General features: G+C 43.5%; 1 protein-coding gene across 10 annotated transcripts in view; it reads right to left on the minus strand.

Annotated features, from left to right (window-relative positions):
- Positions 1 to 19,553, minus strand: part of DLG1 (discs large MAGUK scaffold protein 1) — a 337,516-nt gene extending 317,963 nt beyond the window's left edge. For all 10 annotated transcript variants that reach the window (XM_030216925.1, XM_030216924.1, XM_030216923.1 and 7 more), the window contains exons 1-2: positions 19,512 to 19,553; positions 18,607 to 18,738 (exon numbers count right to left, since the gene is read on the minus strand). In XM_030216925.1, the coding sequence (XP_030072785.1) occupies positions 18,607 to 18,738; positions 19,512 to 19,530 (151 nt within the window). In that variant the 5' untranslated portion in view covers positions 19,531 to 19,553. The remainder of the gene's footprint in view (positions 1 to 18,606; positions 18,739 to 19,511) is intronic.
- Positions 19,554 to 24,290: the final 4,737 nt, after the last annotated feature.

The following is a 24,290-nucleotide window of genomic DNA, read 5'->3' on the forward strand; positions in this document are numbered from 1 at the left end:
TCTTCAACAAAGCTTACAAAGAGAACCCATAACCTTACTAAATCACCCCACCAACTAGCCCAGCTACGACACTCTAATCTCTTTACCTATCCACCTAATCCTTTTCTTCTCTCCCTAACACTTTTACATCCCTAAACATATCTATTATCCTGGAATGGCAAAACCATAACAGAACTCTGTAAGCCACATTGAGCCTGCAAATAGGTGGGAAAATGTGGGATACAAATGCAATAAATAATAAAATAATAATAATCCACTATTTGGGTTTCTGCCAGGTACTTGTGACCTGGATTGGCCACTGTTGGAAACAGGATACTGGGCTAGATAGACCACTGGTCTGACCCAGTATGACTATTATATTCTTATTATCCAAAAACTAGTTTCGGTTCAATGTGGCTTACATTAACCAATAAAACTGCGATTATATAATTATGCAATTACATGAACTTTGAAAACTTCAGGTATCAATTCCATTTATCTATAAGAAGATTTCTTTGAAAAGAGAGGTCTTTAGTTCTTTCTGAAAATGCAGGTAATTTGCTAAAACTTGTTTCCATGGGAATTAAAATTCCACAATTTGGAGCCCAGATAACTGAATCCAGCAGTATGGACAGACTCAAACACCACATTTTTGCAATTAGGGAGGTGAAAAAGTAACCAATCTTTAGCTCCTGGACTTGCATTTCTAGTGGACAACTCGACCAGGTCCAACATATAGTCAGGTGCCATTCCAAATAGTATTTTGAAAATTATAGTATTAATTTTGAAAATTAATCATGCCCTAATTGGGAGCCAATGTTACATTAAAAGCTGTGGCGGGCAGATATGATTGAGGTCTACAAAAATCCTGAGTGGTAAAACACAGGTAAAAAAAAAAAAGTTAATAGATTTTTCACTCTTTCAAAAAGTACAAAGACCAGGGGAAACTGAATGAAATTACATAGAAATACTTTTAAAAAGAAATAGGAGGAAACAACTATTCTTTGAGTGAAAAAATAAGATCTGGAACTCATTGCCGGAGGATGTGGTAACAGCGGTTAGCGTACCTGGACTTAAAAAAGGTTAGGACAAGTTCCTGGAGAAAAGCCCATAGTCTGCTATTGAGACAGACATGGGGAAATCACTGTTTACCTTGGGATTGGTAGCATGGAATGTTACTACTAATTGGCTTTCTGCTAGGTACTTAGTGGCCTGGGTCGGCTACTGTTTGAAGCAGGATACTTGGCTAGATGGACCATTGGTTTGACCTAGTATGGCTATTCTTATGCACATCCTACAAGGGAGGAGCTAGAGAAAGCAGAAAATAAATGACTTGCTTTTTTGCCTATGCTGGTTTCAATTGCAAAATGGTTGTCAGGACCTCCTGTAGCAGTCTCAGCAGCTGTTTTGACAGAGTAGTGTTTGGTCCTGTCCCCAAAAAGGCCACTAGACCACCAGGGCTCGCTTCTAAAGTATGCCCGTGAAGGGCTGATGGGTGTTCGGGCGGGATGGGGGAGCAGGGTAGGTGTTTCAGCTGAAAATGCACCTTGGGCCAAAACCTGAACCCAGATTTCAGGCCTGTTTCAGTTGGCCTCTAAAATGTTGTAATACTATTGGATTGTTGGTTCAGTAAAGAATTGGTAATGAATGTGACTGCTGGGCACATTGAATAGACAAGCGTTTTTCAACCGGTGGGCTGCGGCTGTTCCACATGTGTGCAGTGGGACTCCCCAAATCAACATGCATTTGGCTGCCCTCTCACCCTTCACATGCATTCAGGGACTAGTCCCCTGCCCATGGTCACAGCATCTGCCATCTCTCCCCCATCCACGATCTCTATCTGCCCCTCCCACATTCTACCTTCAAACTCAAGTCTGATGTCCCCTGCGGCTTTTCTTCTCTAGTGTCCAGCCCCCTGTGACACAACTCTCCAATCAAACCTCCTTGTTTCTCTCCCTCTACTGTGTCCTGCCATGTCGGAATAAACAAGAAATTCTTTTTCTTGAGTACTGACTCCTATGATGGCCCCTAGCATCAAGGTAATTATGACTCAGACCAGCAGTGGGGCCTTGAACATGCATGCTCAAGACCCCACACTGGCTGTGATAAATTTTTTGCAGACAGGCTGAATGCTGCTCCAGTACTGCCCTGGAAGGAGTAAGAAAAAAAAAAACAAAAAAAAGTGCTGGATGCCACAGTGAGGGGGGGGGGTGGGGGCGGGAAGAGAAGACAAAGGATAGTCCACACCTCTGGAAAGAGGGAGGGAAGGGGAGAAGGCCTTGAGCTACCACTAGAGTGTCAGATAACCCTACAGCAGAGCAGCTATAAGCCTTCTCTCCTAGGTCATTTTAAAAAAAAAACAGATTTTATGGTTGACTTTTTGTGACCCTGTGGTGAGTTATTTGATTCTCTCTGACACTGTGATTCTCTGTGACAAGTTTATGACACCAGTCGATATCTCCATTGTGGTATGGCATGTTTTGCTGCTGAATGGTTATCTGTTTTCTCTACTGTATTATTATTATTATTAGGTATATTTCACTATTTATTGTTTAGTAACTATTACCCATGACACAGGTGATTTTGCTGAAACGTAGCCGTCAGGCTTGTTTTTATGTGTTTTGGAGGGAGCTGTTATGTGACGAATAACAAAGGTGCCACATTGTTCTTTTCAGCCTCCGTTGTTTGAGTTGTGTGTGCTAGGGCAGTGCTTCTCAACCCAGTCCTTGGGGCACACCACAATGAAAATACACAAGAGATTACCACGCACTGTACTTGGCATGCAAATGTATCATGCATATTCACTGTGGTATGCCCCAAGGACTGGGTTGAAAAGCACTGTGCTAGGTGACCACCAACCAATCGGTATCCACAATGAATGTGAACGAGAACTTTGCATACAATGGAGGAAATGCAAACAAATCTCTCATGAATATTCTCTACAGATATACTGAAAACCCAACTGGCTGGGGTGGGGGTGGGAGGGCTCAGGACATGTTTGGGAACCCCTGAATTAGAGGAAAAGTTAAGGTTCTAAATGCACATTCCTCTCTGTCACCCAGATACGCACCAGCCCAAACACTATAAATTTATTATTAACTATACAGAAACACAAAAGCACTTTTTCTTTATCACATCATTCCTGAGAAGACATTTATGTTGCCATTATTCCTTTCACAATCTTTGCAGGACAATCTGTCTTTGCACTGCCACCCAAGGCAATGCTGTAACACCCTTAGGTCTCACTAGAGCATTGCAGTTTCTCACCCACATGCAGTCAGGGCCTTATAATTGGACTCATATATGCTGCTACTATCCAGAGGACTGGGTAAACTGAAGCCAGCATAGTAAATATAAACCCTGCCTCGTAATGCTAATATTAAAACTGCAGAGCAGGTGCGGCTTGCCTAGGGAAGAATTTACACCTAACCCAGTCTCAGGTTCACCATTCATTGGCAATAACAAGAGTTCTGTGCACATAATGATTTATTGTGGCAGGAGAAAGCAGTAAACATAAGCATGAAGTAGAGACATTTTCTTAACATCTTACACAAACTAACAATGTTTTCTCTAATAAGGCCTAAACCAAAAGTATCAAAGTCTGCCTTGTGCTTCCAACACCAAAGGAAAGTATCTCAGACTATCCCCAAGCCAAGAAGGAAAATAAAACCTCGGTCTTACAGCCTTCTGAGGAAGGAATGATATTAACTCTAGGTCCCAATTCCAGGAAGGATAGCTGCTCCACAGGTTTATTTCCCTTGCTGACTCCAGCCTACAAAGTCCTCTGAATGGCAAGCAACATATATATGGGCCTAAAGACAAGGCCTTAATGGCATACGGGAGGGATGAGTGGGACAGGACAGTGCTCCAGTGAGTCCTAGGCAGGGCAGTGCCTAGGGTCTCCGGCGCCCCCCTGCAGTTGGCCCCGCCGGCGCCCCCCCCCCCCGAAAACAATTGCTACACTACCCGCCCTCTTCTCCCCAGATCCTTTTCCTTTTTGTTTAAATTTACCTCTCCGGCGCGCGGCAGCGTAGCGTTAGTGAGAAGGAGGCGGCGCTCCCCCGCCCCGACGTGTCTTCTTCCCTTCGCTCAGTGTCCCGCCTTCTTCTGACGTCACTTCTGACGTCAGAAGAAGGCGGAACCGAGCGAAGGGAAGAGACTGACATGTCGGGGCTGGGGAGCGCCGCCTCCTCACTAACGCTACGCTGCTACGCACCGGAGAGGTAAATTTAAACAAAACAAAAAAAAAAAGGACAAGGATCTGGGGAGAAGAGGGCAAGGTAAGCATGGTGCGGCGGGGCGCCCCCCAGAGGATGGCACCCTCCTGCCATGCTTACCTCGCTTACCGTGTCGGCACGGCCCTGGTCCTAGGCACTTGCTCTACACCTCACTTACTTCTTTGAACACCCCTCCATATACAACCGTCCTCTCAGTTATTCTTGCTGCTTGCATCATGTTGATTATATAAGCCTGTGTGCTATATCTGTATGGTACCTAGACTTAATTGACCTCACATGTTTCCAAGTCTAGCTCCGCCCTAGAGGGGTGGGTCTAGGATAGTTAGGCCCCTTGGTTATGATAAAAGGGGAAACCTAATGCTGCATTTCATCCAGCATATAATTATGTATCCACATACTGACTCTTGCTATGGCCTTGTCTCACTATGACAGAGCACCCCTGTCACCTCATCCCTATACATTCCCCCCCACAGGACTCTATGAGAACTCTGGAAAAGATGGCCACACCCATAGTCAGGTGTGCCGGCCCTTTTTAGAGGTCCGGCAAGAGGGGAAATGTATATATATGGCCGCCCTTGCTCTCAGTAAAATACAGGTCAATGGCTCAGGCTAAAGAGCTAGGCCTCTACAAGCAAATGGGCTTCTCTTAAAAATCCAAAGTCATCTCTGATACAAAATACATTTTTCTGCAGCACAAGCTGAACTGAGTTTTCAGGGAGCTGGCACGGAGGGGGTCCTTTGCTCTTATAAACATGCCTGGGACTGGCATCAGTGAAGAGTCATGAGAAAGACATTTTGGCCTAATGAAAGTAGATAAGGGGGTAGATGTACGTAGTTAGAGAGTACTCAGAGGGAGGGGGGAGCTGAGAGGAGCTGAGAAGAGCAGAATGACCGATGAAGTCATCTCACCAGCTGTGCTTTGCACCCCTTTTGTGTATAGTTAGAACCTGGGACCCAATGAAGTCACCCTTATCGGTTCCTTATCAACTGATAAGGGATAGCAAGTTCTGCTGACAAAGCTGGATCCCATTGGAATCCATTGGGTTGAGACAGTATAAAGGAAGCACCCCGAGAGGTGTGAGAAGCAGATACAGATGCTGATGGAGGAGAAAGATAGAGCACCACCAAGAGCTGATGTGTCGTGTGATTCTGTTCCACTGTATGATTGACTGAATTGCTGGTATCCTCATTATTGGGTAATGTATCAATGCTGATTAATACTAATAAACTATATCTCTTTAACTAATTAAAACTGGGTTCCTCTTTAACTACAGACTTAACTACGGCTGAGTCTGTACCGAACTGCCATGAGCAGATTCAAGGTTGGGAAAGCTAGATATTTGGAGGGCATATGTAACTTTGCCCAGAGAGATGAGACGGGCCACTGCTTCCGCTGCCTGATTGGTAAAGGCAGATCCTGAGAAAATAAACATATCGCACAAATCCCATGGGTAATTTTAAACAGGGTTTGTGGCAATACTGAAAGAAAAACTACTTAACGAAAAATTACCTACAACCATTTGTGCCTGCTTTCTCTATGGCTACATTTTCTGTTATTGAAATATCTTCACCCTTTCATTGCCCCCCCAAGAACCTCTTCAGGCCACATGTTCTTTTTATCTGTGGGCAATATTCAAAACCCCGATTTCCATGTGTAAAATATTTTATCTACGCAGGCTTTCTATATTGTCCTCTTAGAGGATAGTTTAATACAAAGTCCCCTAATGAAAAAAGAAAAAAAAAAGTCAAAGCTCTCAAAACTATCCCTAATGATGGTTCATTTAAACTTGATATACTGCCTTTAACAAGATATATCAAAACGGTTAAAAATATAAAAGCTCACAACGGGGGAAAAGAACACAGAAAAGGAACAGGATAGAAGAGACATGAGAATACCACCAACCATAAAAAGACACAGGCATCATCCGCAGTCTACCGAAACCCATTAAAAAAAAAAAAAAAAAAAAAGACTGCAGCTAAATTTGGTCTGTAAAGGAGGAGGAGGAGGGGCCTAGTGGTTACAGTGGTGGACTTTGGTCCTTGGGGAACTGAGTTTGATTCCCACTTCAGGCACAGGCAGCTCCTTGTGACTCTGGGCAAGTTACTTAACCCTCCATTGCCCCATGTAAGCCGCATTGAGCCTGCCATGAGTGGGAAAGCGCAGGGTACAAATGTAACAAAAATAAAATAGATACTATTGGAGGTTCTACATGGTATGTTGCTACTATTGGAGATTCTACATGGAATGTTGCTACTATTGGAGATTCTACATGGAATGTTGCTACTATTGGAGATTCTACATGGAATGTTGCTATTCCACTAGCAACATTCCATGTAGAAGCCTGCGCGGCCACATTGCTGATCTGCAAGGGCCGACTTCTACATGGAATGTTGCTAGTGGAATAGCAACATTTCACGTAGAATCTCAAATAGTAGCAACAGTGGAGGAGTGGCCTAGTGGTTAGGGTGGTGGACTTTGGTCCTGGGGAACTGAGTTTGATTCCCACTTCAGGCACAGGCAGCTCCTTGTGACTCTGGGCAAGTCACTTAACCCTCCATTGCCCCATGTAAGCCGCATTGAGCCTGCCATGAGTGGGAAAGCGCAGGGTACAAATGTAACAAAAATAAAATAGATACTATTGGAGATTCTACATGGAATGTTGCTCCTATTGGAGATTCTACATGGAATGTTGCTACTATTGGAGATTCTACATGGAATGTTGCTATTCCACTAGCAACATTCCATGTAGAAGCCTGCGCGGCCACATTGCTGATCTGCAAGGGCCGACTTCTACATGGAATGTTGCTAGTGGAATAGCAACATTTCACGTAGAATCTCAAATAGTAGCAACAGTGGAGGAGTGGCCTAGTGGTTAGGGTGGTGGACTTTGGTCCTGGGGAACTGAGTTTGATTCCCACTTCAGGCACAGGCAGCTCCTTGTGACTCTGGGCAAGTCACTTAACCCTCCATTGCCCCATGTAAGCCGCATTGAGCCTGCCATGAGTGGGAAAGCGCAGGGTACAAATGTAACAAAAATAAAATAGATACTATTGGAGATTCTACATGGAATGTTGCTCCTATTGGAGATTCTACATGGAATGTTGCTACTATTGGAGATTCTACATGGAATGTTGCTATTCCACTAGCAACATTCCATGTAGAAGCCTGCGCGGCCACATTGCTGATCTGCAAGGGCCGACTTATACATGGAATGTTGCTAGTGGAATAGCAACATTTCATGTAGAATCTCAAATAGTAGCAACAGTGGAGGAGTGGCCTAGTGGTTAGGGTGGTGGACTTTGGTCATGGGGAACTGAGTTCGATTCCCACTTCAGGCACAGGCAGCTCCTTGTGACTCTGGGCAAGTCACTTAACCCTCCATTGCCCCATGTAAGTCGCATTGAGCCTGCCATGAGTGGGAAAGCGCGGGGTACAAATGTAACAAAAATTTAACAAAATACGATTTAAGGTAACATTAAATTTTGTCCTAAACTGTTCTCCTCATCGTTTGAGGTACTGAATTCCATAGAAAAGAGCCAAAAAAACCCAAAGCAAAGCAGAATACCATGTGGAGTCAAGGTGTGCCTGGGACAATGGCAGAAAAGAAAGTTGTTGTTCTTTAGAGGAGCAAAGATACGAAGATGGCCTATAAGGGGCTAATAGAGACAACAAATAAAATGGGGTATCCCTACAGAGAGCACCGTAAAGCCAGCAGAAGAATCTTAAATTTAACACAGTAACTAAACCAGTAACCACTAAAATGCTGCACAATTGAAGAAACACGGTCTAACGACTGAGCACAGCATAAGTACATACGTTAAGTAATGCAACACTGGGAAAAGACCAAGGGTCCATCGAGCCCAGCATCCTGTCCACGACAGCGGCCAATCCAGGCCAAGGGCACCTGGCGAGCTTCCCAATACTCCGACTGCCATATTCTGAACAGATTGTAGGCATTTCACAGAACACTGGGGGAAGACCAGCATGCAGATGCTTTAATACAAATGCACACCTGTTCTGATGATGTAAATATATACATCACAAATATACCCCATCTCTGCCTAAATTATGCCCCAGCAAATACCTACAATCCTCTCAGCATTATGCACTTATGTGTGTCTATATTAGCCATTTTAAGTGTGTAAAACAAGCTTTATGTGCAGAAAAAGCCTTATTAGATTAACCCCTTAGTTAGTGTATTAAAACCTACCTTTTCTGAATTCTATTTGGACCCAAAAGATTATTATATCTTGGGAGTCCTGGTTGACAGATCTTTGACACTGGAGCAGCATGTGAACTCTACAGTCAAGCAAATGTTCTCTCTTTGGAGGCTTAAGCGTATCCAGCCTTACTTCCCTAGGGAAGTATTCCACAACCTAGTCCAGTCTCTAGTTATAAGCCGTCTTGATTATTGCAGCAGTATCTGCGGGGGATGCACACGCGTGCTCCTAAAAAAAATTGCAAACTGCTCAGAATACAGCAGCTCGTCTCATCTTCGGCAAATCGAGATTTGAAAGTTCGAGGCCGTTGCGTGAGAGGTTGCACTGGCGTCCTGTGAAGGACCGCATCACTTTCAAGATCTGCGCATTGGTACACAAAATCATCTATGGTGAAGCCCCTGCCTATATGGACACTCTTATTAACCTGGCACCCAGGAACTCCCGAAGGTCAGCTCGCTCGTACCTCAATTTCCACTATCTAGCTTTTAGTGGCCTCAAATATAAGACCATCTATGCTTCCTCTTATCTCAGTACTCAATTGTGGAAAGGGCTGCCTCGAGAGGTCAAATTCACTCCAGATCACCCGACCTTCAAGAAGCGACTCAAGACCTTCCTTTTTGGCAGAGCATACGCTGTGAGCCTGTCTGGTGCCGCATCCTTTTGATCCACGACTTTCTCAGTGATAAATCATCACTCCCTCCTCTCTCCCTTTCCCTCCTCAGTTGTTTCTCTTTCCCTCTTGCGACCTTGTATACTGTATCTTGCAATATTGTTTGTTTAATAACTATTGTACGCCACATTGAGCCTGCCCGTGGGCGGGAATATTGTGGGATATAAATGCCATAAATAAATATGTCAGTGTAATAAAAAGGCATCGTCTTATATAATTTGTATATTGATCTTTGTTTCTGTGCAATTGCTGCAAAGGCAGTCATAAAAGCAGCTTATGTCCAGCTACACGTCAAAAAAATAAACTAGTACCGGCAAAAATATCCAGATTTTTTGAAAACAGCTTCATTTTACCTTCACAGATGACAGGGTTGCCAGTTGTGAATTTTTTCAAATATCAAATACACAATGTCAGAACTTAACCCTAAAGTACTAACTGAGCAGTTTAAAAGAAAATGTTATGAGCTCCCTACTCACAAAAGCTTAATAAACTTAATTATTATTTTAGGGGGCATTTTTGAACATTTTTAGGTAGTCAAAACTGAAGCTGTAACTTCAAAAATGAGATGATTGACCTTCACTGTTGTTTTAAAATCTTTTTAATGACTATCCTGTTGAACATTTACATAAAGAGTGGAGGAGTGGCCTAGTGGTTAGGGTGGTGGACTTTGGTCCTGGAGAACTGAGGAACTGAGTTCGATTCCCGGCACAGGCAGCTCCTTGTGACTCTGGGCAAGTCACTTAACCCTCCGTTGCCTGCCGCACTGAGCCTGCCATGAGTGGGAAAAAGTGCGGGGTACAAATGTAACAAAAATAAATAAATAAAAATAAACAGCAATGTTTTTAGTAGCAAAATTTTGCATATACTTCTCTTCACTCCCTAAAATGGGGTCACAGCCAACATTTGATAAGCACCGATACGGATACATACAGTCCATTCTCGTTATTTGCACGTTTGGCATTCATTATTTCACTTATCCGTGGGAGATGGAAACGGCGGCCGCTATTTGCGGTATTCTGTTCACATATTCACAGACATGCACCTTTCACTTTCGCATTTTGGACATTTGCCTGTTTGCTTCTGGAAACTGCCACTAAGCATCCTAGAGCAGCCAAGAGGGATTTTCTTCATTGCCTCCAAAAACTACAGTACCTGCAAAATGGAACAAACACACAGTACAACTGTTTCCATCTGAATGATAGAGGCACAGTGAGATAAAGGAACTTGCCCCAGGGATCACAGAGACTTTTCACCAAATAATACAATACAGTTTGCTTCTAGAAACAGCCACCAAGCGTCCTAGAGCAGCCAAGAGTGATACAGTATTGTAAGTGGCTTTTAATCACTGCCTCCAAGAACTACTCGCAAAATGGAATAAACATACAGTATTTAATCTGGTTACCAGATTAAGACAAAAACTGTTTCTATCTGAATGATTCAGAGGTACTGTAAGAAAGAGGGACTTGCCCCAAGGACCACAGGGAATTTTCACTAAATACTATACAGTACAGTTTGCTTGCTGCATAACCAGAAGACTACAGAAATGGTGCAGTACTGTACCATATGAAAAACATTGCTGAAAATTGACAATAAGCATCCAGGGAGTGAGTTACAAGCCACATGTACCAATTATAAAAGAAACAAACATGTGATGTATCTTAGTGGCAAAATAGGTATGTCAGACAAGCTTCGTTCTGGAACGTCTGTCTCTGCTGTTGGCCGTGAGTAAGGTTAACGAATCAACAATACAATCCATCTGCCAAAAAGAGGAAGAAATTCAGTGGTCTGTTAGTGAAGCAGCACCAGAAAGTTCCAAAACATCTGTGGTCCGTGATGAGTCAATGGAAAATATGGAAAAGCTGTTAAATTTATGGATAATGCAAACAGTGGATGGAGAGAAAAAAAAAGCACTGTGGACAGCATTGCTGCGAGGATGAAAGCCAAAAAGATTTATTAACACGTGGCTTTCAAGTGCCACTACATGCGGGAGCTTTACAGCAAGGCTCGTGAAGCTATAGATACTGACGAGGAAACCACCATGCTGGACTACTGGAAGACAGTGACAATACGCAATATAATTGACTATATCTGGATAGCATCACACAGGATACTATAAACAATTGTTGGAAAAAAAATCTTGGCCGAACTGCATAACGAACTTCGAGAGATTTGAAGGTATTGCAGAACTCACAAGTAGAAATGTAGATGTCATGTGCTTTGTATGACAAATCCCTGGAGATGGCTTCGAGGACATGACACAAGAAGATGAGGAAATAGAGTCCAGCAATGAAGACCTGGATGAGATGGCACAGCAAAGCCTCAGGGGCACTGATAAAGAAGAGACAGCTGAGACTCCAAAAATCGTGCCTTTCACGTCTGCTAAAATAGAATGGGCGCCAACACTGTAAAAAATGTTCAGCGACATGGAGGATTGTGATCTTATGCTGGAGCACAGTCTAAAGTTTAAGTGTCTCACAAGCTCTGCATTTGCCCCTTACAATGAAACACTTAAGGACTTGAGAAGGAAAGCCAAGCAGACAAAGCCGACACAGTTTTTTCAGTCGAGGCGTAAGACCCAGACACCTGAGGTAGATCAAACAGAAGTTGACCCCCAAGGGTCGCTGTCTTCATCATCTACTATCATTCTGCAAGGCCGTCACTCTCCAGAGTTCAACCTGCCTGATTTGACACCCTTGTCTCCATCATTTTTTCCCCGCTTTATATTTATTGAAATGTTTATATTTATCACAAGTACAAATTTGCTACAGAAAAGAAGTTTAAGGTGAAGAGAAATTAAATAATTATCTAAAAGGAACTAGAAATCTCCAAAACTTCACCGATCCACAATTATGAGGGAGAACCAATACATAAAGAAATGAAATAGATAATAAAGCAATTGACATGAGATCTTAAAACAGTAGCAGATGCAGAAAAATATTCAAACACGGTTACTGGTATCCTGAAGAACCAGGGTCCCAGATACTGCTTCTTCAACAGGAGCTGAAACCACTCGAGACTGGAAAGACTTAGAAGCAACAAATCTGACAACCGCTTAGGCTCAAAGAATATGTATCGTGCACCCTGGTATTTAACTAAACATTTACACGGATAGCGCAAAAAGAATAACGCCCTCAGTTTCAACATAGCTGGTTCATTGTAAGCTGCAAAACTGCGGCAAAAGGCGGGGTATAAATGACCTAAAATAAATAAATAAAAATTGCACCTTCTTTTTTGGGTACCCTTGGATATATCTGGAAACTGGACTTTAGCATTCATAAATTTTGTATCCTTTGTATGAAAAAAAAACATCCTGAGAAGCCAGTCTCTATCAGAATCCAAAGCACTCGTAATCAAAAGAGTAGCCACCAAAGAATCAGAATCTGATCTTTGAATGAAATCAATCAAATCTAGACTGTCCAACTGAAGGAACGGAACAGGTTCTGCACCCCCTGTGCCCTCTTATTTGCCTGTAGAAGATAATATGACCCAGTAAGAGGAGGAACTGAGTCAGCAGGCACTTTTAATACTGTCACAAATTTTTTATACATATCCAAAGCAGACACTGCCGGCACTCGAGGAAAGTTAATAAATCTTAAATTCTTCCTTCTATTTGAATTATCCAATGATTCCAGTTTACGATGAATAACTGAAACATCTTTGATAATAGAAACATCCATTTGTTGAACTTGCAGGAGATTGCTTTCTAAGTCAGATGCACGTTGTTTTAAACCTCCTACATAATCTTGAATCATATCCTGCTGCGATACAAGCATCCATTTTTTTTTTCAGACATATTACTCATCTAAACCAACAGAGTCTGTTCCATACTCTGGATGCCATCCCACAAAGCTTCTAGTGTAAAAGTCTTTGGTCTCACCCGTGTTGACGGTAGGGGTTTCTTTTTTACCAGTCGGCACTCTACAAGAAGAAAATATTGCTCCCCTAGCACCATCATCACCCACTGCTCGAGGCAACTCCTGAGATGGTAGCAGATTCCCTACCAAGGTGTCCTCTCCTACAGTTGCTCCTGCAGCTGGGGATCTCATCAGGAACACCTCTTCTCGACTCTCTCCATCAAGTCGGGGTTCTTGGCTCCCTTGTGGCATAGGCGTGGGCAACCACGAATACGGGGAAAGAGAAACTTCCAGCCCAGGAAGAGCCAGAAACTCTCCTTCTGCTGCCGAGCTCTCCAGCAAGCCACCCAGAGTACTACTACTTAACATTTCTAGAGCGCTACTAGGGTTACGCAGCGCTGTACAATTTAACAAAGAGAGACAGTCCCTGCTCAAAGAGCTTACAATCTAATAGACAAGTGAACGGTCGGTCCGATAGGGGCAGTCAAATTGGGGCAGTCTGGATTAACTGAACGTTAAGGGTTACGTGTCAAACGCAGCATTGAAGTGGTGGGCTTTAAGCAAAGACTTGAAGACGGGCAGGGAGGGGGCTTGGCGTAAGGGTTCAGGAAGGTTGTTCTAAGCATAGGGTGAGGCGAGGCAGAATGAGCGGTGAGGCGTGGGGTAAATGATGATACCTCAGCCCAATGGAAAAACGTATCCATCAGGCCGGAAAGTGATGGTGTTGAGGAAACAGATGACAACCGCTGCACTCCCTTCCTCTTTTTAACCCACAAACTGACTGTGGCAACTGGAGACTGTGCTAGTCACTCTCCTGGCCAAATTCAAGTAGGAAATAGCCATAGGCAAAAGTATACTACTTCTACGATTTGACATGTCGAGCGCATTCAACATGGTAAACCACAATATACTACTGAGACTTTTAGACTATTTCGGAATCGGTGGAAACATACTCAACTGGATCAAAGGTTTCCTAACCACCAGGACATACCAAGTGAAATCAAACTCAAACATATCACCACCTTGGAAAGCAGACTGTGGAGTACCTCAAGGATCACCTCTATCACCAATACTTTTCAACATAATGATGATCCCACTAGCCAAGTCATTATCAAAGCAACGCCTCAACCCGTTCATCTACACAGACGGTGTCACAATTTACATTCCCTTCAGACGTGATCTAACAGCAACCAACAACGAAATCAAACTCGGCTTGAATACCATGGATTCATGGGCAAACTCCTTTCAATTGAAACTGAATACTGAAAAAACACATTGCCTCATCCTCTCATCGCAACACAATACATACAAACCCACAACCTTAATCACCCCAGAACACACCCTCCCTATTTCAAACAGCCTGAAAATACTCGACGTGACAATTGACCGCAACCTCACTCTAGAGAGCCAAGTGAGCTCCACAATAAAGAAAATGTTCCACTCAATGTGGAAACTTAAACCTATAAAACCTTTCTTCCCAATGGAAATATTTCGTAACCTAATACAATCAATGGTACTAAGTCACGCAGACCATTGCAACGGAATTTACGCTGGATGCAAAGAACAACTCACAAAGAAACTCCAGACCGCTTGGAATACAGCAGCCAGACTAATATTTGGCAAATCGCGATTCGACAGTGCCAACCCCCTCCGAGAAAAACTGCATCGGCTGTCAATCAAAGAACGTATTACTTTCAAAATCTGCACCCTAGTCCACAAAATTATCTACGGCTAAGTCCCAGGATATATGACAGAACTTATAGACCTATCACTCAGAAACACAACCAGATCATCTCGAACATACCTAAACCTCAACGACCCAAACTGCAAAGGACTTAAATACAAAGCAACCTATGCATCCAGCTTCTCCTATATAAGCACACAATTATGGAACGCACAGCCAAAAGTTGTGAAGACAACCTGCGACCACCTAAACTTCAGGAAATCATTAAAAACCTACCTGTTCAAAAAGGCATACCCAGCTGACCCAACATAAATGTCTGCACTCTGCAACACAACATAACCAAAGCTTGTAATGGACACTACCTAATCTTTTCTCTCCTTGATCCCCATTGTAACTGAAACACATGTTCCTTATTCAACCACAATACCACCTGTATTTGTTTCATTACCTGACTTGGCGAACGCCTCTACGGTACCATGTAAGCCACATTGAGCCTGCAAATAGGTGGGAAAATGTGGGATACAAATGTAACAAATAATAAACATAGCAGCAGCTGGAGGCCGTAACATGCCCCTAAATACAGTTCCTGCTATGCTTTGCTACCCTGAAATATTGATATCTTAAAAGAGTATTCAAATCCCTTATTAGGCTATCATAACCGGTATCCTCAGGCTAGTCCAGTTCATCATTCAAGGTACTGTGACTCATCTGGCTTCCAGACCTGCCAAAAAGTCTTGCCGCAGCTACTGTGGTAAATATGTGCAGTTGTCCACAGTTTAGTGGGTATAATAGTGCAAATCTCATTTTCTTCTGAAACAGTTAAAGCAGATCATAGTAACATAGCATAATAACATAGTAGATGACAGCAGATAAAAACCTGTATGGTTCATCCAGTCTGCCCAACAAGACAAACTCATTACATAAGGTATGATGTGCTACTTCATATGTATACCTGATCTTGATTTGCATTGCCATTTTCAGGGCATAGACCATAGAAGTCTGCCTGGCAAAGTCCTTGTTCTAAAATTTCAGAAGTGGTCATCGACGCCCCTGAAAAGCTCCTGAAATAAGTAATAGGAGGAGGAGGTAGTGTCCCATTGTAGGTTAAAAACTGGTTAAAAGATAGTTAAATGGTCAATAATCTCAATGGAAGAGAGTAAATAGTGGGGTTCCCTAAGGGTCTGTGCTGGGACCACTGCCTTTTAACATATTTATAAATGATCTAGAGATGAGAATAACTAGTGAGGTAATTAAATTTGCTGATGACACAAAGTTATTCAAAGTTATCACGAATTAATTAGCGGAATTAGAAAAGGTACAGAGAAGGGTGTTGAAAATGATAAATGGGATGGAACGACTTCCCAATGAGGAAAGGCTAAAGTGGCTAGGGCTCTTCAGCTTGAAGTGACACCTGATGGGAGATATGATGGAGGTCTATAAAATACTCAGTGGAGTGAAATGGGTAGATGAGAATCGCTTATTTACTGTTTCCAAAAAATACTAGGACTAGGGGACACGCAATGAAGATATTAAGTAGTAAATTTACAACAAACCAGAAAAACTTTCTTCACTCTGTGTTATTAAACTCTAGAATTCATGGTCAGAGAATATGGTAAAAGCAGTTAGCTTACCAGGGTTTTAAAAAGGTTTTCAACAAAACCCACCGGTACTCAATCACTGGGCCCGCTGAAGTCGCAGATTCCACAGGTCCCAGCACCAAGCAACTAAATCGCTCCAAACACTCCCCGCCTCCTCCTCCTCCTAATAAGCTGCCAGAGGCAAGAGTTGCTGACCCTTTTTCAAACCCAAAAAAAGGAGGCAAAAGAATGTGGCAAGGGGGAGAGACCTGGCACCAGCAAGTTTGCACTCAAGCTGCTTAGCAACAGACCTTTTCAACCACTAGTCTAGACTGATCCCTGGGACTTAATGGAAACTAGCACTTACGCCCAAGTGTACACTCACCCACAAAAGTGCCAGCAGGGTGCCCCAGCGCTATTCTGTAGGAGCATGAACAAGAGGTATAGTGGGTAAGCACAAGGAGGTATATACATGAGCGGGGCTCTCATTTACACACGTAACTTATTGAAATTTACACACATTCTTGCCACATTTAGGGGCCCGCATTTAAGCCAGGCCTATGAATAGTGTAACCGCAGGCATGCAAACGTAAGGTAGGCCGATACCAAATTACACCAATGTTCTATAACAGAATCTGAGTGCCCAGATGTCATTATAAAACAGGCTGTCACCATGCGGTATTGGGACACCTAAATGGAGGCATCCACTTACAGAACTGCTCCCATGGTCAGCTATCAGGTCTCTTTTAGATCAGTGCTGGTACGCAACACTACATTACAAAAACATGAGAACTGAAATGATTTTACCACAATATAAAAGTTCTCTAACTACTTTTTGTCTGACAGCTTGAAGGAACTTTTTTCCAACCTTTCCAGCGGTGGCAGTAGCTAGGAGGTTACTAGGCTGTATAGGGAGAGGTGTGACCAGCAGAAGAAAAGAGGTGTTGATGCCCCTGTACAAGTCGTTGGTGAGGCCCCACCTGGAGTATTGTGTTCAGTTTTGGAGGCCGTATCTTGCTAAGGATGTAAAAAGAATTGAAGCGGTGCAAAGAAAAGCTACGAGGATGGTATGGGATTTGCGTAACAAGACGTATGAGGAGAGACTTGCGGACCTGAACATGTATACCTTGGAGGAAAGGAGGAACAGGGGTGATATGATACAGACGTTCAAATATTTGAAAGGTATTAATCCGCAAACCTTTTCCGGAGATGGGAAGGCGGTAGAACGAGAGGGCATGAATTGCGATTGAAGGGGGGCAGACTCAAGAAGAATGTCAGGAAGTATTTTTTTCACGGAGAGGGTGGTAGATGCTTGGAATGCCCTCCCGCGGGAGGTGGTGGAGATGAAAACGGTAACGGAATTCAAACATGCGTGGGATAAACATAAAGGAATCCTGTGCAGGACGGGATCCTCAGGAGCTTAGCCTAGAATGGGTGGCAGAGCTGGTGGTTGGGAGGCGGGGCTAGTGCTGGGCAGACTTATACGGTCTGTGCCGGGGCTGGTGGTTGGGAGGCGGGACTAGTGCTGGGCAGACTTATACGGTCTGTGCCGGGGCTGGTGGTTGGGCAGCGGGGACACTGCTGGGCAGACTTATATGGTCTGTGCCAGAGCCGGTGGTGGGAGCCAGGGATAGTGCTGGGCAGAATTATACAGTCTGTGCCAGAGCTGGTGGTGGGAGGCAGGGTTGGGGGTTGGGAGGCGGGGATAGGGCTGGCCAGACTTATACGGTCTGTGCCCTGAAGAGGACAGTACAAATAAAAAAGTAGCATATATGAATTTATCTTCTTGGGCAGACTGGATAGACCGTGCAGGTCTTTTTCTGCCGTCATCTACTATGTTACTAATTGTGCTTCAAGTGGAAACTTTTTTTTGTGCAAGTACAGTTCTGTGCTCATTATTAATGCTCATATATTGGTTGAAACAAATTATTTCTCAGACGTATCCTAATTCTAATTAAGATTTTAATATTTAATTAAAACAGTAAATTCAAAATAAAATGCACACTTATTAGGCATAGAACCATGAACAGGAGGCAGTACAATAATTTATGTTACACTATGTAGTGCTGTGAACACCAGGGGTCCGATTTATCAAATGTTTATTTCCACTGCCATATGAAAAAAAATCTTATATTACACTTTAATGCCTGAACTTTGTATTAGCAACTTCCTCATACAGAATAGAGAAATGACACTTTATACTATCATTTTCCAAATAAATCACCATCTTTAGGGTTACTGGTAGAAAACAACTATGAGTTAAAGTATTCACAGGTCAACAGCAAGGAAAGAACCCCTGAGCTTCAAAGCAGTTGATTGTCTCTTTACCAAATCAATAAGTCTTTACTACTGGACTAAGGTAACAAAAAGCTCAAACAGATACCTATTAAAGCCTGGAAGAGATTACTCTGAAAGATGTTTATGACTCGCTCAATGGAGTTCCTCAACTGCCTATCCTCTGTCTGGTTCAGTTTGCAGCGATATTCCTCCAAGAGGTCCAGTGCCCGCTGAGTATCTGCAAATAAAGTAAAAACTATTTATATATACGTTGCACATTGCCACAAACCTTAATAAGCAAAACACGAAAACAATGCAATTAAAAAAGCATTCTCCCAATTTGTGTGTATAAGAAAACAATATATAGAACCAAACACACAACTGATGTTCCCTCTACAGAAGGCTACTTAGTTTAACTGGAATCAAAGTCTGCTATATAAACAGCTTCCAAAGAATTATCGGCTCCACTTCCTATCTGGTGAACTGAAATTTTCTCAAAAAAACATTCCCAGAAAGAATAACACTGCGCCCCCGATGCTTTGCAACCCACACCTCGATCATACCACATTCATTCATTTAGTTAGTAACAAAATATGGCAATACTTTTAGTACTTCAGTGGCACATGGGATTTTAAGTAGTTCTTCTCCGTCTTAAAGAGAAAGACAAGTTCTGTCACTGCCAAAATAAACATTAAGAAAGCAAGACCACGAGTGCACTAAACAAAAAAAAAACAGTCTGCTGTGCAAAAAGACGCTGAAGATGGTTGGAGCAGCTGTTAAGAATCAAGAGCCAGGACGTTAACATCACAAGCAAAACAAAACAGTTCTGAAAGTCTACTTCGATCCGCCTAAATCTTTTCCTCTTTGGCACATGACTAAGATCCTGGAAATATGACAAAAAGCCATGACATGACTCTGTAAGCCAGGGTGGGAAAATGTGGGATACAAGTGCAATAAATGAATGCATTAAGTAAACAATTAACAATGCATGCCGTGCAAATTCTTCTTCACCTTGTTTTCTAACAGGCATCTTCCCTGCAGCACGAGCCTTGCAAAGCACGCTCCAGATGGGGAGTTTCGCTTTTGCACGTGAACTTTGCGAGCCCAACTACTCAGGTAAGCTAAGCCCAGGAGAACCCTCTCCGGGATCCTGTTGCAGCAGCAGCAGCAGCGCCTCCTCTCCACCCCCGGACGGGAGGTCTATTTAGCAGCCCCGGCCACCACCCTAAAGTTGAGTGGAGCAGCCCGGCAAGAGTCAGGGCGCCACTTTCTCCTCTTTTAATTTCCCAGGAGGCTACGGCGGCGTTGAAAAGTTCCCTTTCCGCTTTCCTCTCCCAACGAGCCCACCGCGGTCCCTTTTCCTCTCCCCCTCCTCCTCCTCCTCCTTCTTCTTCTCTCTTCACATACTCCTCCTAATTCCAAACTTTCCACCAAAATGGCGGCCTGGAGCTGGGAAAGGGGGATCACGTGAGCGCTCCCCGGAGTCTGGCGTAGCCAATCGGGAGTGAGAGCTGCGGCCGGCGCGAGGCTACACCTCGGAGGTAGGGGTGGGCGGGGCGGGGGAGTGTGAACAGCTGGGGATGGAAGGTGAGTTTCCTTAAGGGAAAGAACAAGAAGGTAACTAAGCGCGCGCCTGGAGGAGGAGGAGGTCGCCCTGGCTGGGTGACGTCATGCGGCCCCGCCCGCCCCGGCCGGGCGCGAGGGGCTCGTCGCGTGCTGCTGTGTAAGTAGTGTAGAGCATCCTCTGGCAGCCCGCGGAGACGCTCGAAGGGAGGGAAGGAGCGGAGGGACTTTATACTGTACTTTTGAGTGGAGAACAGCAGAAAGTTAGAGATCCTGAAAAAAAAAATGGTACTTGTTAGTATGATTTTTGTTCTGTTTTATGTGAAGCTTTTCCTTAGAAAGTTAGCTATCTTGGCCAGCATCATCTGCGTTAGTTGTTGGATGGAGGAATAAAAAGGCAGGACCCGCATAAGACAATAAATAAGGAACACGACATTTTGGGAGCATAGAATGAGCGGAGGCTCTGCCTTACGTTTAATGCATGATTTACACAGAAGCAAATTAATGCCTTCTTAAGGTGTGCGTATGCAGCTAAATGCACGCTGCATTACATGACCACGGAGTTTTTAAATATCGTTCGTTGATTTTGTTTTTGTTTTGTTTCTTAATTAAAAGGGCAAGGAATGCGATTGTCAGTTCCTCCAAAAAAAAAAAAGAGAGAAATGAGGAAGAAAGTGATTACCGGAGGAGTATAATACAGAATGCAGTTAACAAAATCCAAGCACTAACTCACAAAGAAATGTAAGCATGCAATGAAGCTACAAAGTAGTAAAACAAACAGGAGAAAATATTTTTTCATTCAAGGTGTAATTAAACTCTGGAATTTGTTGCCAGAGAATGGGGTACGTGCAGTTAGCTTAGCGGAGTTTAAAAAAGGCTTGGATCATTTCCTAACAGAAAACTTCATAAGCTATTATTAAGATGGACTTGGGTAAAATCCACTGCTTATTTCTAGGATAAGCAGCATAAAATCTGTTTTACTATTCTGGCATCTTGCCAGGTACTTGGGACCTGGATTGGCCACTGTTGGGAACGGGATACTGGTCTTGATGGACCTTTTTGGTCTGTCCCAGTATGGCAACGTTTATGTTCTGTTATAGAATACTAGCGTAACTCACAGTAAGGTGCCCAACCTTAAGTGCAGCCACTTATGCAGTGTCTGTGGTTGCTGTAAATGGTGGTACTTAAATGCTGCAGTTGAATGCATAAAAGCAAGTATTCTATAAAGCACACACAAGGTTAGTTGGAACACCCCTGACATGCTTATTCCTCTCCCACGTTAACACCCCCAATGCAGTTGCGCATGAAAGATGTTAGATGCTCTTGGGCCAATGTTGAGAACTCCAGTGCTATAGGGAACAGCACCAGAAAATACCGTGGAACCAGCGCACAAAAATAACTTCCCAGTGCTCAATGTGAGCAGCATGCGGATATGTGTTCAGTGCAAGGGGGGAGGAATGTGCCTGGTGCATGTGCACAGGAGTTAAGCAAAGCTCTTGTGTGCATGCCCATTCGAATCCTGAAGTACAGGCACACATCAGCGCTGTTCTGCTTCTTAAATATAAGGGTTTTTTTTAACTTGAAAAACTTATATTTAAGCACAGAAAACAGGCACCATTGTGTGCTTCCAACTTCAGTTTTGCTTGGATTCCCACTCTCACAGGTTTACTCCTCACCACTGGTGCTCAGAGGCTTGCATTGGGTTCTTTTTCAAATAAAATAAAAAACGACACATTTTAAAAGGAAAATCATTAGAAATCCTTTCTTCTAACCCCTTGGAGCTGGCAGTAGGTTTCCAGCATTAGGGAGGGTTTTTTTTATGTGCTGATTCTCAGAGCATTGGGAGGGAAAAGCTAGTGACTTCATTTACATCCATTTGCCTACATTTAAATGCAGTTTGAGCTAATGTTTGATGCACATGTTGTTTCCTGTGCTAGAACCTTCTGAGCATTCTGCCCACATTAATGCTGCCGCTAATCACCCAGATACGCTAACCGCTGTTATCACATCCTCTGGCAACAAGTTCCAGAACTTAACTACTCATTAAGTTAAAAAATATTTCCTCTTATTTGTTTTAAATGTATTCCCATGTAACTTAATTGAGTGTCCCATAATCTTCGTACTTTCTGAAAGAATGAAAAATCAATTCACTTTTACCTGTTCTACACCACTCAGGATTTTGTAGACCTCAATCATATCTCCCCTCAGCCGTCCCTTTTCCAGTATGAAGAGCCCTAACCTCTTTAGCCTTGCTTCGTATGAGAGGAGTTCCACCCTCTTTATCATTTTGGTCGCTCTTCTTTGAACCTTTTCTAATTCTGCTATATCTTTTTTGAGATACGGTGACCAGAATGGAATGCAATACTCAAGGTGAGGTTGCACCGTGGAGCAATACAGAGGCAGACACACCAAACCCGAGGTCCTGGATTTCAAACATGCTGACTGCACTAAAATGGGGAAGTAGCTGAAGGAGCTGCTGGCAGGATGGGAAGAAATAAAGGAAGTGGAAAAACTAGATTAAATTGAAGGGGGCTGTAAAAAAGGCCAGCTGTCTTTATTAGTGAACCCTTCCTTTTAGGCACCCCAGTGCCAAGTGGTGCATAAGTACATAAGTATTGCCACACTGGGACAGACCAAAGGTCCATCAAGCCCAGCATCCTGTTTCCAACAGTGGCCAATCCAGGTCACAAATACCTGGCAGAAACCTAAACAATAGCAACATTCCATGTAGAACCCCAAAGAGTAGCAACATTCCATTCAGATTCTCAAATAGTAGCAACATTCCATGTAGAACCCCAAAGATTAGCAAGATTCCATTCAGAATCTCAAATAGTAGCATAAGTACATAAGTATTGCCATACTGGGAAAGACCAAAGGTCCATCGAGCCCAGCATCCTGTTTCCAACAGTGGCCAATCCAGGTCAGAAAAGTTCAATACATTTTATGTTGCTTATCCCAGAAATAAGCTGTGGATTTTCCCCAAGTCAATTTAATAATGGTTTATGGGCTTTTCCTTTAGGAAGGGAAGGGAAATGGGACTTGATATACCACCTTTCTGTAGTTATTTGCAACTACATTCAAAGCGGTTTACATATATACAGGTATTTATTTTGTACCTGGAGCAGTGAAGGGTTAAGTAACTTGCCCACAGTCACAAGGAGCTGGAGTGGGAATCGAACCCAGTTCCCCAGGATCAAAGTCCGCTATTTAATATATATATAAATGATCTAGAAATGGGAATGACAAGTGAGGTGATTACATTTGCAGATGACACAAACTATTCAAATTTGTTAAAACACAAGCAGACTGTGAAAAATTGCAGGAAGACCTTAGGAAATTGGAAGACTGGACATCGAATGGTAGTTGAAATTTATTGTGGACAAATGCAAAGTGATGGACATTGGGAAGAATAGTCCAAATCATACTCATGTAATGTTAGGTTCCACTTTAGAAATCAGCACCAAGAAAAAGAACTAGGTGTCATCGTGGACAATACCCTGAAATCTTCTACCTAGCGTGTGACGGCAGCCAGAAAAGCAAATAGATTGCTAGGAATTATTAGGAAAGTGATAGAAAATAAGAAAGAATATTATAATGCCTCTGTATTGCTCCATGGTGCAACCTCACATTGAGTATTGTATGCAATTCTAGTTGATGTATCTCAAAAAAAGATTCAGCAGGATTAGAAACAGGTTCTAAGAAGGAGCTTAGCCTAGAATGGGTGGCAGAGCTGGTGGTTGGGAGGCGGGGCTAGTGCTGGGCAGACTTATATGGTCTGTGCTGGGGCTGGTGGTTGGGAGGCGGGACTAGTGCTGGGCAGACTTATACGGTCTGTGCCGGGGCTGGTGGTTGGGAGGTGGGGATAATGCTGGGCAGACTTATACGGTCTGTGCCAGAGCCGGTGGTGGGAGGCGGGACTGGTAGTTGGGAGGCGGGGATAGTGCTGGGCAGACTTATACGGTCTGTGCCAGAGCCAGTGGTTGGGAGGCGGGACTGGTAGTTGGGAGGCGAGGATAGTGCTGGGCAGACTTATACAGTCTGTGCCAGAGCTGGTGGTGGGAGGCGGGACTGGTAGTTGGGAGGCGGGGATAGTGCTGGGCAGACTTATAGGGTCTGTGCCAGAGCTGGTGGTTGGGAGGCGGGGTTGGTGGTTGGGAGGCGGGGATAGTGCTGGGCAGACTTATAGGGTCTGTGCCAGAGCTGGTGGTGGGAGGCGGGACTGGTAGT

Source organism: Microcaecilia unicolor, chromosome 10, assembly GCF_901765095.1.
Source record: "Microcaecilia unicolor chromosome 10, aMicUni1.1, whole genome shotgun sequence".
Taxonomy (NCBI): Eukaryota; Metazoa; Chordata; class Amphibia; order Gymnophiona; family Siphonopidae; genus Microcaecilia; species Microcaecilia unicolor.